We start from the raw sequence: 12,796 nt of genomic DNA, 5'->3' as shown, positions 1-12,796 counted from the left end.
TGTATGTTAGTTAGCCAAATGAGTAACCTTACCTGTGTAAGAAGCTGAGGAAAACTTTCCCCTCCTTTCCTAAAGCCAGTAAGAGGTTTTTTTAATTTTAGAGTCTTGCTGCTCAGTTACAGCCAGCTCCTTTTGGAAACAGCTTTAGTAGTGAGTAAATAGCTGATACTACAGCATGGAATAGCACAGATTTCTGATTTAAATGAATTAATTAATACTAAGAATGGGCTAATTCTTTGGCCTAAACCTCAGCTTAGATCAAGGTTCTTTTGGGAAATGATGGCCTGAGCCAACACTAGACACGCCTGTTGCAAAAGTGTTCAAGCCAACGTCACGTAGCTCCTTGCCCTAATTGGGGTCTGAATTACACAGACCTGCAGCAATAGAGTCGGTGCGTAAACATCCCTTACAACTGGACAATAACAGGACCATGGAGGTACAGTTCAAAAAACAGCACAAAAAGAGACACAGCCTTGGACTTAATCCCTTGTAAACAGAAGAAAAACAAATCAAAAGAACTGTTCCCCTTAAACCATCAATGAGCAAATGGGCAATAATTCAAACCTGGAGTTACTTGCAATGTCCGTGTCCCCGACTGGAGGCTGTAGCAGCATCCCGCCAGCTGGTACTTCCACAGCTATGGCACTGCTCTCCACACGCTGACATGCCGCCTCTTCCTGGTGTTAACCCACAGCTCTGCCCAGGCTGCGCTTTCCAGAGTCTCTCCTTGCTCCCTCCGAGGTCACACGGCCCCATTTTCTTGTCTGGGTTTTTGTACGGCTGCCCGAGAGGTGTTGAGTGAGGGGGCCAATGTGCAGAGGAACCCAGCCAGCAGGGTGAGGCCCAGGCCTCCCCAGGCACAGAACATGGACCAGCCATAGCCATGACTGATGTCTTCCGGCAGCCCATAGACGTAGCGAGGGTAGCGAGATAACTCAAAATTGATCCCAGCTACGCAGGTGCAGAGTGAGATGATACAGCATGTACCTGCAGGAGAAAAGCAAGAGGGTTCTACACTGCCCTCAGACAGGTTAATTATGCTCTGGTGTTTTTTCCCCCTAGGTATTTTCAAAAAGTCATGAATGTCCAAAATCAAGAATTAGCCTTTTTGGTTTTTTTTTTTCTTTTCTTTTATAGTCCTACCAGTCACTCTTCTGACAAGGCTGGGGGGGGGTGGGGGTGGGGGCACGGCGGGGAAGGCAAAATATGTAGGACTACAAGATACCTCACTTCACAAAATAACCAATATTGCTTTGGCTCCCTCTGTCGCTATTTCAAACTCAGTCATGTGTAGTTCATCATGATTCAAGTCTCCTGAGACTTTATTTTATTCCAGTGACTAATGCAAAGAGCAGCACTGCATGGTTTCTACTAGGAATGTCCAGATGCCTGCCAGCTGCAGCCTAGGCCCATAGAAAGTGCCCAGGATTTGTCATCATCTGCTACACATTCACTAAGCACCTAGATAGAGGAGAAAAAAAAAAAAAAAGCCAAAGAAACTTGTAACGCAAGGCACTCTAGTATGGCTAATGCACACTAGTACATGAGACTCAAGGTCGAGGGGATCATTTTATTCTCTCCATCTCTGGCTCTGCGTCTAAATACTAACGACAGCTCTTACTGCTGACAGCATGCCCATCACGTTGAGTGCAGAAGTGCTTGAAGGGGCCCCAATCTACCAGTTCCACTTATAATAGTTGACTCTCTCATTGCTGTGTGCTACAGAAATGAAAATGTTCCCAAAGGAAACTGTGGGTAAGCAGCACCTAAGATGATCAAGGACAGCACAAGCCTAACTTCCAGCCTTTCTAGCACCATGCCATGGCAGCAGGGTGGGTTTCTGTGCAGCTCCCCAAAAAAACGCTCCTTGGGAGGGCTTGCTTATGGCAAGAGATGATTCCCCACCACCACCAGTGCCAACCCCCCCCCCCCCCCCCCCAAAAAAAAAAAAAAAAAGTGGCACCAAACCAGTGTCACACCTACTTGTTTAATTGAGACAGCTGCTGTTGTACCACCAAGCTCCTTTCCTGCAGCCATTGTAGATGCGGACGCTGGGCCTCTAGGGTAGCAGCTCTGGCTTTTAAGCAGAGCCTCATTTTTTCCATACTTGAACTTACCTATTTAGTGCTTGCAATTTGAGTCTCCCCCAGCCTGGCAGCATCTCACTGGCTCACCCTTTTCATTCATTTGTTGCTATTATGCTCCTTTCAAATAAAGGTGAAACACTGCCTGGTTTTGAGCTGAACAAGCAAAGTTCAGCAAAACCTTTGGCCATGCAGAAAGTCTGCTCCCAGCCAGGAGTACCAGATGTAACACCCAGGCAAGCACTGACCTAATGTCCTTACCACTGGGCCAACGTTCTCCAGCCTTGACTGGGTTTGGGCTTCATTCTTACCCAAAGACGTGCGCATCTTTGACCAGCAGAAAGGTGATCTACATACTGATTTCTTTTTTTCTTTGTTAAGATTCCCTAGGGAAAAACTGAGCTGAGCTGACAGGAGCCACAGGCTGCGCAAGCTCAGAGCAGGCAAGAGGACTGTGCTCATTGTGCACGTGGTCGCTGTGGCTACACACCAGCTCTCCAGAGCAGAAGGCTCGTGTACATACAGCGGGGTCTACTCACAGACATGCAAACACCCATGCAAGCACAGAGCCTGCCCAGTGCTGGAAGCAGTAACTCTGCGCTGTGCTGACTGTTTGCTGCGCTGAAGACTTGCTTCGTGTGTTTGCTGTGGGCTGACTTTACTTTTAAGAGCACCTCCCAAGCCAGCAATCCTGACTGCGGTGACTTCAGGAGTAGAAGCAAAAGGCTCTCACCTCCCATGAGGAAGAGCAGCCCAGCCACGTACTGCATGAGCTCCTGCTGTTTGCAGCAGCCCAGCACACCAATGATCCACCCAAACAGGATGATGGAGACTGCCATGCCAATGAAGCCAGCTGTCATCCTCCGCAGATCTGAGGAAAGAGAAAGGAGAAAAGCAAGAAGGAAGACATGACTATGGCAGCACCTAGACAGGACAGCCAGGAGAGAGTCCAGACAGATTTAGATTTGCTGGTTCTAAAGTTTATACTTCACCCACGGACTCCTCCTCCTGTAGCTTCTTTGAGGTAGATAGTTTGCCCATTACACTGCAACTAAGGGAATCCAGCTAACTTGACTCCCTTCTGCTGGGCACTGCACAACTAGAGAGCACTTCTGTCCTGATCAAGAGGAATACTGGCCAAATACTCCCCAACATGGGACAGAAGGGGTGCATTATGGATTTGGCAACAATTTGTAAATGTTAGTACTGCAAGGGCTTTTTTTGTGTGTTTGTTTTGTGGTGTGTTTCTTTGGGATGGGCTTTGTTGGGTGAGTGTCTGCTGAAAATAATAGAAATAAAAGAAGTGAGAGGGGATGCTGAAGAGAAGTAAAGGACTAGCGCATGGAAGGCAGCTAGTGTGAACTGAAAAGAAGAATAGTGGGAGGACCAAAGCAGACAGCAGATCAATACAGTATGATGGGAAAAACTCCAGTAACAAGCTCTAAAAAAAAATCTTGGGCACCAGCGATATGAACAGCACTTTGTCATCCATAATACAAGTGCCGTTCTTGCCTCTTCCTAGTTCAGTCTCTGGCTGGCTTTCCTCAGCACTGAGGCTCACATGACAGGGGCTAGGCAGAATTCTGTGAGGCAATAGAACCAGAAAACAAACATAGAGAGAAGCAGGAGCAGAAAAAAAAATTATTAAATCAGTCTCAGTGACAGGCTATAGGTCAGTCATCTGTGTGGGAAGGACTTGGGCGTGAGGCAGCTTGTGGGCCAGGAGCTGGTAAGAGGAGGTTGCAAAGACAAACAGATGTTCCCTAAAAGAGCTGGTTGCCAGGGAGCTGCACCAGGTCACTGGTGTGCACACAGAAAAGTGCAGCAAGCTCTATACAGACTATACAGTGATGCAGCACCTTTGCTGTAAGCCAGCTCGGAATTGTCTGTCCCCAGATCCAGAATAAGATTATGTCTTGCAACACAGTATACACATGCCTGAATTCCTGAATTCACTGCTTAAGCCCCTCCAAATCTCATGTCCCCTTCCAATTAAACTGTCAGCTGCTTGCCCTTCCTCATTAACAAATAGTGCTTGTGCTTACAGCCCAGTGACGGCTAGCTGATTCAGAGCCCTCACCTGGCACTGTGTTAAGGCATTAAGTAATCCAAACAAACAGTCTTGTACGCTGCTTTGGGTTACTTACGGAGCGCATGCCACTCATCCTGCCGGATGGTGTTCGTGATGTTGATGGGTAAGTTGCGAGGCAGAGAGCTGGAGGTGTAGTGGTACTTCACAGCAGTGCAGCGCTGAATAACTCCTGTAAAAGAGACATCAGTGTGAAACAGCGTGAAACCCCTGTGCTTTGCACTTGCTGCTGGGTTGGCTGACCCAGTGGAGCTCACACAGGGGAAGCCGCAGCTCAGGAACAGAGCAAATGTAACTAAAAAAGAGCTTGTTTACTTCAAAGGCTTTGGGGATTAGGAGGCGAGGAAGCCTTGCTGCAAAGAAACACTGGCAAAGATGGAGCGAGGTGCTGACCCAGGCAGGCCCCAGGAAGAACAGCTGAAGGTAAACAGTGATGACAGTCGCCAAAAACAGCTCCAGAAGCTTCCTAGAGGAACTGGTACCATTTCTTTGGGATGGCTGAGGAGACAAGAAGGTGGCTGAATACCAACAGGACTGCTTTGTCTATAAGAAGACAGGTGAATCACTTTGAAAATTTTGAATGAATGCTGGGAAGTGAACTCCATGGGAGAAAAGTTTGAATTCACTCCAGTAGTCATCGGCTCTTTGCTTTACTTTTGACAAACAATAGTACCCATGTAGCCTTGTTTCCATTATAGCTTAAAGAATGAAAAGATGCAAATGTGAACCTCCATGCATGCTCTTCTTGAAAGGGATTTTTAGTTTAGAAAACAACCATTAATGGAGAAAACACTAGGGGGGTGGAGGGAGAGGAAGGTGCCTTGTCCTCATTGTTATAAACAAAGCCGGGGGGGGGGGGGGAATAAAGGTGGATGGTGTGGTGGAAGAGAATAGCCAGAAAGGTGCAAGAGCTAAACAGTAGGAAAAGTTGCCCTTAAACAGTGGCTGTGGGGTCATTGCCACTATTTGAATGCTGGGGCAGAAGAACCCTTCAGAAACAATCAGTTGGCCAGAGAGCTAATTAAGAGCAATCACTAGCAGGGAGCTGCAGCCTCAGTGATCAGCTTGGCAAAAGATGCTGGAAAACCCAGGAGAAGAAATGGGCTTTGCGCTGCTCCCGCAGCAATGGGAAGCACGATTTTGTTCTCCAACAATGTTCATCGGGACTGTGCTGACCTGGTTCCTGCAAGGACCTGCAACGAGGAAGCCCCCAGCTTCACAAAATTCAGAGCTGCACACAAGGGGCCCAGCCAATTCCAGCCATCAGGCCAGGGAGGGAAAGGTGATCTGAATTTCCCCACATTAAAAAACCAGTGACAGTTATTATTGAAGTGGAACAAGCAGGCATGTAAAAAACATGCCCCAAAAGGGGAAAACTCAAAGCTAGAGTTCCAAAAGCCTCCGAGCAGCAAAGCATTTCAAGCAGGCCCCCGTCCTCAGCTGTGCTTCCCACCACCCCCTTCCCCTGCTGCACTTCCCTGCCGCCTCCCCCCGACACCACAGGGTGCTGGTACCCAGACACCCATACACCGAGTTCCTGCTCTTCACCTTCAGCCATTTGCCCTCACCCCGTGGAGCAGGGCACCCTCTTTGCGGTTATTTCAGAACAAGTCCATAATGCTGCCTCAGCAAGTGGATCAGCAAGACACGCCAGTAACAGAGGATGCCAGTTCATTTGCAAAAGCTCTGTAAACATCTGAATTAAGAACTTAGGCCATATACAGCACGTCACAATATCTAATTAAATTTCACCTATAACTGTTGAGTGAATTCAATTTCAATATTGACGTGCTTTACATGTGTTGTTGAGAAATATGTCTATGGTAGAAACTAATGACATCAGATTCTAGCTTACAATGCACTGGATTTGTTAAAAGTAAGATCTATGCATTTACACATTCTGATTATAAAAGTACTATATATGAAGAAGCATTTTATATAAGAGCAAGGATTACTACTTTTACAGCTCCTTAAAGAAAAATCAAAGACTAGAGACGTACATCCCTTATGATCCAAGCTATGGACTCCTCAGCTAAAATGTCACTGAGAAAATCTTTGCTATGTATTATTACAAGAGTTTACATGTAGACTAAAAGTAAAACCTCTCCACCTTCTTATACAAATCTGGTTATTTGGAAGTTTTCAAGTATCAATTCATCCTGCCTCTGGTTTAAAAACTTTACTCCTAATCCTTTCTTCCCCAGAATTCAAAGTGCTAATTTTATGTACGTAGCACATAAAATTATATTAAAACAGCAAGTTTGCAAAACTAAGAGCTCAGGAGTTAGCGAATTTTAGGGTTTATGCTCAGCTCTGATTTCTAATCCATGGGCTTGGTGACAGCCTTTGATTACACCATCACAAGCTGCTTTTTCTAATTCCCATTTCTCTGAGAGCACAGGCTGGACCTGCTCTGGTGTGAGCCACCACAGGCAAAACAAGGGAGGCCTCTCTCTGCAGGTCTGCTAGAAAAGCTGAACCAGGGAGGCAAGAGAGTCAGGGGATCAGGGAAGCCGTGAGGGCGATCTGTCAGCTGAATACCTACCCACTTTCTCCCAGAAAATTGTAACATGCACCCAGGCAATCCTCAGATTTTGCATCTGCAGTCACTAGTTCATGCTTCCTGTTTTCTGAGTGAATCTCTAAGGCTAATTTGCAGAGACGCTATGCACTCAAATATAGCCAGGTACTCCATGAGGCTGCACTTGGAGTGATGCAACACCTTCTTCTCTAAGTACTCAAGAAAAAAAATTTTAAAAAAATCAAAATCAGGTTTCCAGTCTCAAAGTTATCGTGAAGTCAAAGGTATCTCAAAGATACTCCAGTAAGTCCTTTGTCCTAAGCCCTTACATACCTTAAATCCCAGTCTATAAAACAGGGACAGCATCCTGCCCTCCATTTCAGAAACCTGCTAGCAAAGTGATTTCGCTTTTGTTTATAACACACTCAGACCAGCACCATAGGAAAGCCTGTGAAAACTTAAAAACTTTGCCTTCAGGCAAGGGCTTGAATAGAAGGGAGTCATGTGGTGAACAACAAGTAGGTGAGCGTTGACTTTCTTGGCACACGAGTAGGTAGAGAACACAGGACAGAAGCGGGCAGGTGCTCATGTCATTAGCTTACCGTAAAGCACCCGTACAAGAAAAAGGTTACACAGACAGCCTGATCCTAGCGTTTCTTAGCGGCATTAAAAGAATGCTATGAAAGTTGCACTGCATGTACAATTTTCTTGATTAAAAAATAAACATAAGAAGCAATGAACTGCATCCCGCAGTGTCACATTGACACTTTCATGGCCCAGCTACATGCCTGTGCCCTCCCACGGCCAACATTGTTTCTCAGACCTCGTCCTCAACGTGTTGGGTTTTTTTTTCCCCTCAGGATTGCAACTGCAGACAGGTGCCCCTCCTGTACCCTCTCACAACTCTTGGGACACTACACGTCAGTGTCCCTGGACAAGTCCTTTCTCCTGACTGAACAGGAAGGCTGGGATGCTGGCTAGAAAGAATTTCTGGACCTCCAGATACGCAGGCAGAGCCCAGGCCCTTGTCCCTGGGCTGCCAGACACCTGGAAACCCAGATCCAGGCCTGCTGTAACACACTCAATTTGTAATCCTGGGCTCAGCACACCCCCATTTTTTCTCAATTTAGTTTTCATCTCTCTCTGACTTTGAAACATGTGGGTTTTCTTCTCTACACTGTCTATGTGCCAGCATTAGGAGGAGGAAACGCAGGGGTTCTCATTTTCAGTTCTGCTACCTGGCCCAGTCCTATCTCAAAGCAGTTTGGCTCTCACACAGCTGGGAGAAGCCCTCCCCTCACCACAAGCAAGGCCAGGGAGCAGCCATGGGCAGTTAACACTGAGCTACCACGTGAGGTCTGGCCCTCCCCTCCCTCATGCCCCAGGACCAAGCGGCCGCTGAAGCTCCCTGGCCTATTTCTACCATGTCTGCCCAGGACTGTGGAGAGCATCACAGCTATGGGATCACTCTGTCCACATCATCACCCAAGGGCCACTAGGTCTAGTAAATCAACCTTCCTTTAAAACACCATGATAACTCTTACAGATCATATTTACTGAGAGATCATACTTACCAATGGCCATGACCACACAGATTGAGTTTATTAAATATGCCGCTATAATAGATGCTCTACAGACCTCACAGTCATTCCTGTAACTCTTCCAATTCATCATCAGTTGGAAAGGACGGGAAGTACAGACACCAGGACTGAGCAATTTTCCCTCAAGGGCCTCATTACAGCCACAAACTGTTGTGTTCCTCTACTTAAGCATCCAGTGGTGGTTCTCACCTTCTCAGCTACATCGTGGTACTAAGAAATCATTTCTGCCTCGTATATGTGAGACCTACCAGTCCCACCCCAGAGTCTTTTCGGAGCAAGCTTGAAAAGCGATAAAATCCTCAGTTTGTGAACAGTGATGAACCTCTTCTCTTTTAATTCCTTCAGTTTACTGGTGTTAAAATGCATGTTGTTCACATGAACACACCAAGCTATCCAAAGCAGCCTATTAGAACGGATCTTTTCTAATTAATAATTTTCTACTGTCACCACTTTGTAGGCAACACTTTTTTCATATTAATAGAGAAGACCACTAAACAGCATATAATAAATCCCTGCAGGACCTCACTACTTAAGAATTCTCCTCCATGCAAAATGTTTTTGTTGCAGTATGAGTGATCCAGTATGTATTCCACATAGCACAGGCTCTATAACGTGATGTATAGTGCTCAAGTTCTTACACTCACAGAGTCGCTCCCTACACACACAGATCCTCTTAGTTTCCCCACCAAGTGCTTCAGTTCTTTAGCTGCTATCTTTTACTGATTGCTAATCTCCATCTTCCCCATTTGGTTTGTACATTATTTCCTCTTTTGCCTTCTTCATTGTATTTTTAAAATGAAACTATCTATTTTTTCGCAGTTCCAAAACAGTGATTTTGCATTTTAAGAAAAATCCTCCACATCATTCCCCTCTTACATTTTAAACATTTCCCACCTCTCAGTTTTGGTCTACATTTTTTGACTCCCCCTTTTTCCTTTTAAATATATAAAGCAAATACATTTTACATATTTTTAACAAATATATGTTATATATAAACGTATGGATGTATATGCATCATCGGCTAAAAAGCTTAAGTATGAAAGTTTCCACAGAACTTGCTTTGTATTAGTAGCAGTAGATAAACATTGGATTACAAATCCATGGAATTATCTAAATGGATATGGGCACTTACTTACAGACTTAGTAATTTACTCAGAACTCAGGAGAGACCCAGAAAGTAAAGCAACCTTATTCCGGAGGTACTAGAAAATGAAGAGTATAAACCCTAATCAAAATTACCACTGGACTTCCATTAAAAAAACCCAACTATTTACTCCTCTGTCACTAAAAGCCTATAAAAATTGCTAGTTTCAGGAATTTTAGGAACCTAAGAAAGCATCACACATCACCAAAGAGCTAGCTGAAAACTTACTGCAAACCAAGGAGAAAGTAGGACTTTCAGAGGTGCACAGTAGTGATCTTCAGCTCACACTGGGGAAAAAAAAACATGGTTTTTTTTTTTTCTCTTTGGAAGCCCCAGATCTAGTACTGTGCTTGAGAGAACAACTCAGCAACAGCCACACCTGACCATCGGCCGGAAAAGGCTGCTTAATCACAGTTGTCAGAGAAAAGAGACACAGCGGGAACAAGGAAAGGCTGCTAGTAAAGCAGGTCAGGGGAGGGGATAAGAAGAGAGTCATATCTATTTAAAGATCTGACTCTAAAAGAACCATTATTAATAATTTCCCTCTATAAGATAACACATAAATCCTTACAGTAGCAACTGCAGACCTAATAGGCAAAGAATATGAGGGAAGCAAGGCTTGCAGGGAAAGGCAAGGTCTTTTATTAGAACAGCTGAAGAAAAAAAGTAAGTAGAAGGAAACCCTTTTTGATTCAGTTTTACACTTCAGAACCAGAGGATGATCATTCACCACCCTGTAACGCCCTCGTGCATGCAGAATGCAGACTCTGGCCTCTCTGTCTGACCGTTGTAGTGTTGGGAAAATACCTCAGAAACAGAAGTACTGAGGACGAACCTAGCATTCTTCCATCCCTTCCCCCAGCCTCTGCTAATCTCAATGGCAGCTGAAAGCATTTGGCTTGATGCGAAGCAAAAAAATAGATAATTTACATGACAGGCACAATTAATAGAAAGAAATTAATGAGCTGCCTTTTAGTGAAATGAGATCAACATGGAAATAAAAATGAAAATGCATAAAATGGATCCTAGGAGATTAAATAGAGAAAGAAGCTAATCACACAGCGCTAGAGTTTCTAAAAGTAAGAGTCACTGCTGTGCAGGGAAGAACGGACAAAGACGAGCTGAGCTTCACAGTGCCAGTCTATCCATCCTCTGCTGTGCAGGACTGGCGTCACAGTTGGAAGCCGCGCTGAAGAACTGCTCCCACTTTCTTAAGATAGCATTTCCATTTTGTGCCTCAGTGGAAGCACTTCTGCCAACTCCTACTCTCCCTGTGCTAATATGTACCTGCTGGAACAGTAAGTCCTGTTATTTATCATTAACCATACATGGCATTTCTTATATGTCATTTATTTTGACTTAGTGGGTCAGCCTGCTACATTGTTTGTATCATCCAGTCCAGGAATTTTATTCACACTTTGTGAACTGCTTGCCTTTGTACCATGCGCCACAACAGCAGAAGATCCACAGCTTTCTCTCCTGTCACCCCTGGAGCCCTGAGTGACATCTGCCACCGTGAAGGCCTGGCAATCCACTGCAGCAACGAGAACTCCCCCATGCTGGAACAGGAACAACAGGTCCCTTTCCCCTTGCTGCAAACATCACAGAGCTATAAACAACACTGTACATTTCTCAGCACTCACTAACAAGGAGGTGTCAGGGTTAGGAGAATGCCCACCGAGACTTTGCCCCAGTGTCAGGCCCTGCACTGGGCCACAGAAGGGGCTCTCCGGGGACGCGGTCCCACCCAGCACTGCAGCATTTTAAGCAGACAGGGAGGCGTACAAGACCCCGGGATCGGGTCGGGGCCACGCTCGCCGCTTCCCGCACGCCAGGGACACCCGGAGCCACGGGGGCCGTGCGGGGCTGCACCCGTGCCCTCCCGCCGCCCTGTTCACGCCGCAGCCGCGGCAGCCGCGGCCCCGCCCGCAGACCCTGGGCCCCGGCCGGGCCGCGCCGGCAGCCGCGCTCAGCACCACGGACAGCAGCGGGGACCCGCCGCGGCCCGCCGGGCCGGGGCCGGGGCCGGGGCCGGGGCCGGGGCCGCCCCCACCCCCCCGGGCGCCGCACCTTTCCGGATGAGCTCCTCGCTGTCCGGCTCGTAGCCCGCGCGGTGGCAGCGCCTCCAGAGCCCCGAGACGGTGGAGTTGAAGCGGCGGCCGCAGTGCGAGTCCAGAGCGGCGGCGGCGGCGGCCGGGGCGGGGGCCGGGGGCCGCCCGGGCAGCAGGGCCCGCGGGGGCCGGGCGCGGAGCGGCAGGTGCGAGCTGGGCGCCGACATGGAGCCGGGCGGGTCGCTGCGCTTGTGGCCGAAGCCGCGGCAGCGCTCACGGTGCCGCCGCGCGTCCGTCTCGTACCAGGAGTCGGTGCCGATGGCCACGGCCAGGAGGGCGAGGGCGGCGGCGGCCAGGAGCAGCCCGGAGCCGCTCAGCGCCTGAGCCGCGGCCGCCATCTTACCGCGCCGGGGGCGGCAGGGGCGGGCGCTTCCCCTGCAGCCCGGCTGGGGGCCTCCGCCCGCCGCCGCGCCGCCCCCGGAAGGGAAACGGGGCCAGCGTCCCCCGCTCCCCGACGCCGGGCCGCGGCGGGCGCCGCCCGGGCCCCTGTTCGGGCGCGGTCCTGCACCGGTGCAGCCCCCCGGGGGGCTCCAGGCCCCGCCTCAAGGGGGTCCCGGGGCCGCCCGCCGCCACAGCGCCCGGCGAGGGGGCCCAGCCCCGGCTCCCGCTCCGCGGCACGAGGCCCCTCGTGGGGGGCAACGGCCGCGCCAACGGCCAACGACGGCCCGGCCGCGCGCAGCGGAGCGGCCTCGGGGGAGCCCGTCTCTCGCCCCGAGGCCGTGCGGGGGTGCCCGCGGGCGGCCGTCGGGCAGGCGGGAGCGGCAGCTACCGGGGGGTGAGCGGGGCGAAGGGGTGAGCGGGGCCCCGGCCGTTTTCGCGGCCTCCTCTTGCCTCGTACTCGCCCCTCGAACGCCAGAGCTGCCCGCGGGGCTGGCCTGGCCGGAGGGCCGGAGGGCCGAGGTCAGTCCTGCTAACGCGGAGACACCACGGGACCAAGCGGTTTTTAAAACGTGGATGAAATACAAACGCCGCTAGCAGCAGCACTTGGCATTTTGATTGCGATTTCTCCTCAATCCTTCGTTATCAGTTAGTGGAAAATAGGGCCTGAAGAGCTGAAAAAAGTCCATCTATGTTACGCAGTGAGAAGCAGGCTAAATCCAAGCCATTAGTTAAATGCAACATTTCCAAGGGCACAAAATCCCTTTTGATCCTACTTGTTCTATGGGACTTGTTCCCCCAGCTGCAGCATTATCAGTCCCCACAGCCAGTTGTTAGGGCATCGTCTTCTCACTTCTGCCCTCCAGAT

At 49.0% G+C, this 12,796-nt stretch overlaps 1 protein-coding gene across 1 annotated transcript; it reads right to left on the bottom strand.

Moving 5' to 3' along the window:
- Positions 1-742: 742 nt before the first annotated feature.
- Positions 743-11,888, bottom strand: LOC104251443 (transmembrane protein 178B). Its single transcript, XM_059819913.1, has 4 exons — positions 11,510-11,888; positions 4,232-4,345; positions 2,818-2,955; positions 743-987 (listed from the first exon to the last, which is right to left on the bottom strand). The coding sequence occupies exons 1-4, from the start codon at positions 11,886-11,888 to the stop codon at positions 743-745; spliced, it is 876 nt and encodes a 291-aa protein (XP_059675896.1).
- Between the last annotated feature and the right edge of the window lie 908 nt (positions 11,889-12,796).

Source organism: Gavia stellata, chromosome 7, assembly GCF_030936135.1.
Source record: "Gavia stellata isolate bGavSte3 chromosome 7, bGavSte3.hap2, whole genome shotgun sequence".
Classification (NCBI taxonomy): domain Eukaryota; kingdom Metazoa; phylum Chordata; class Aves; order Gaviiformes; family Gaviidae; genus Gavia; species Gavia stellata.
The sequence above is the reverse complement of the archived record's forward strand: the minus strand, read 5'-3'. Positions and strand labels throughout refer to the sequence as shown.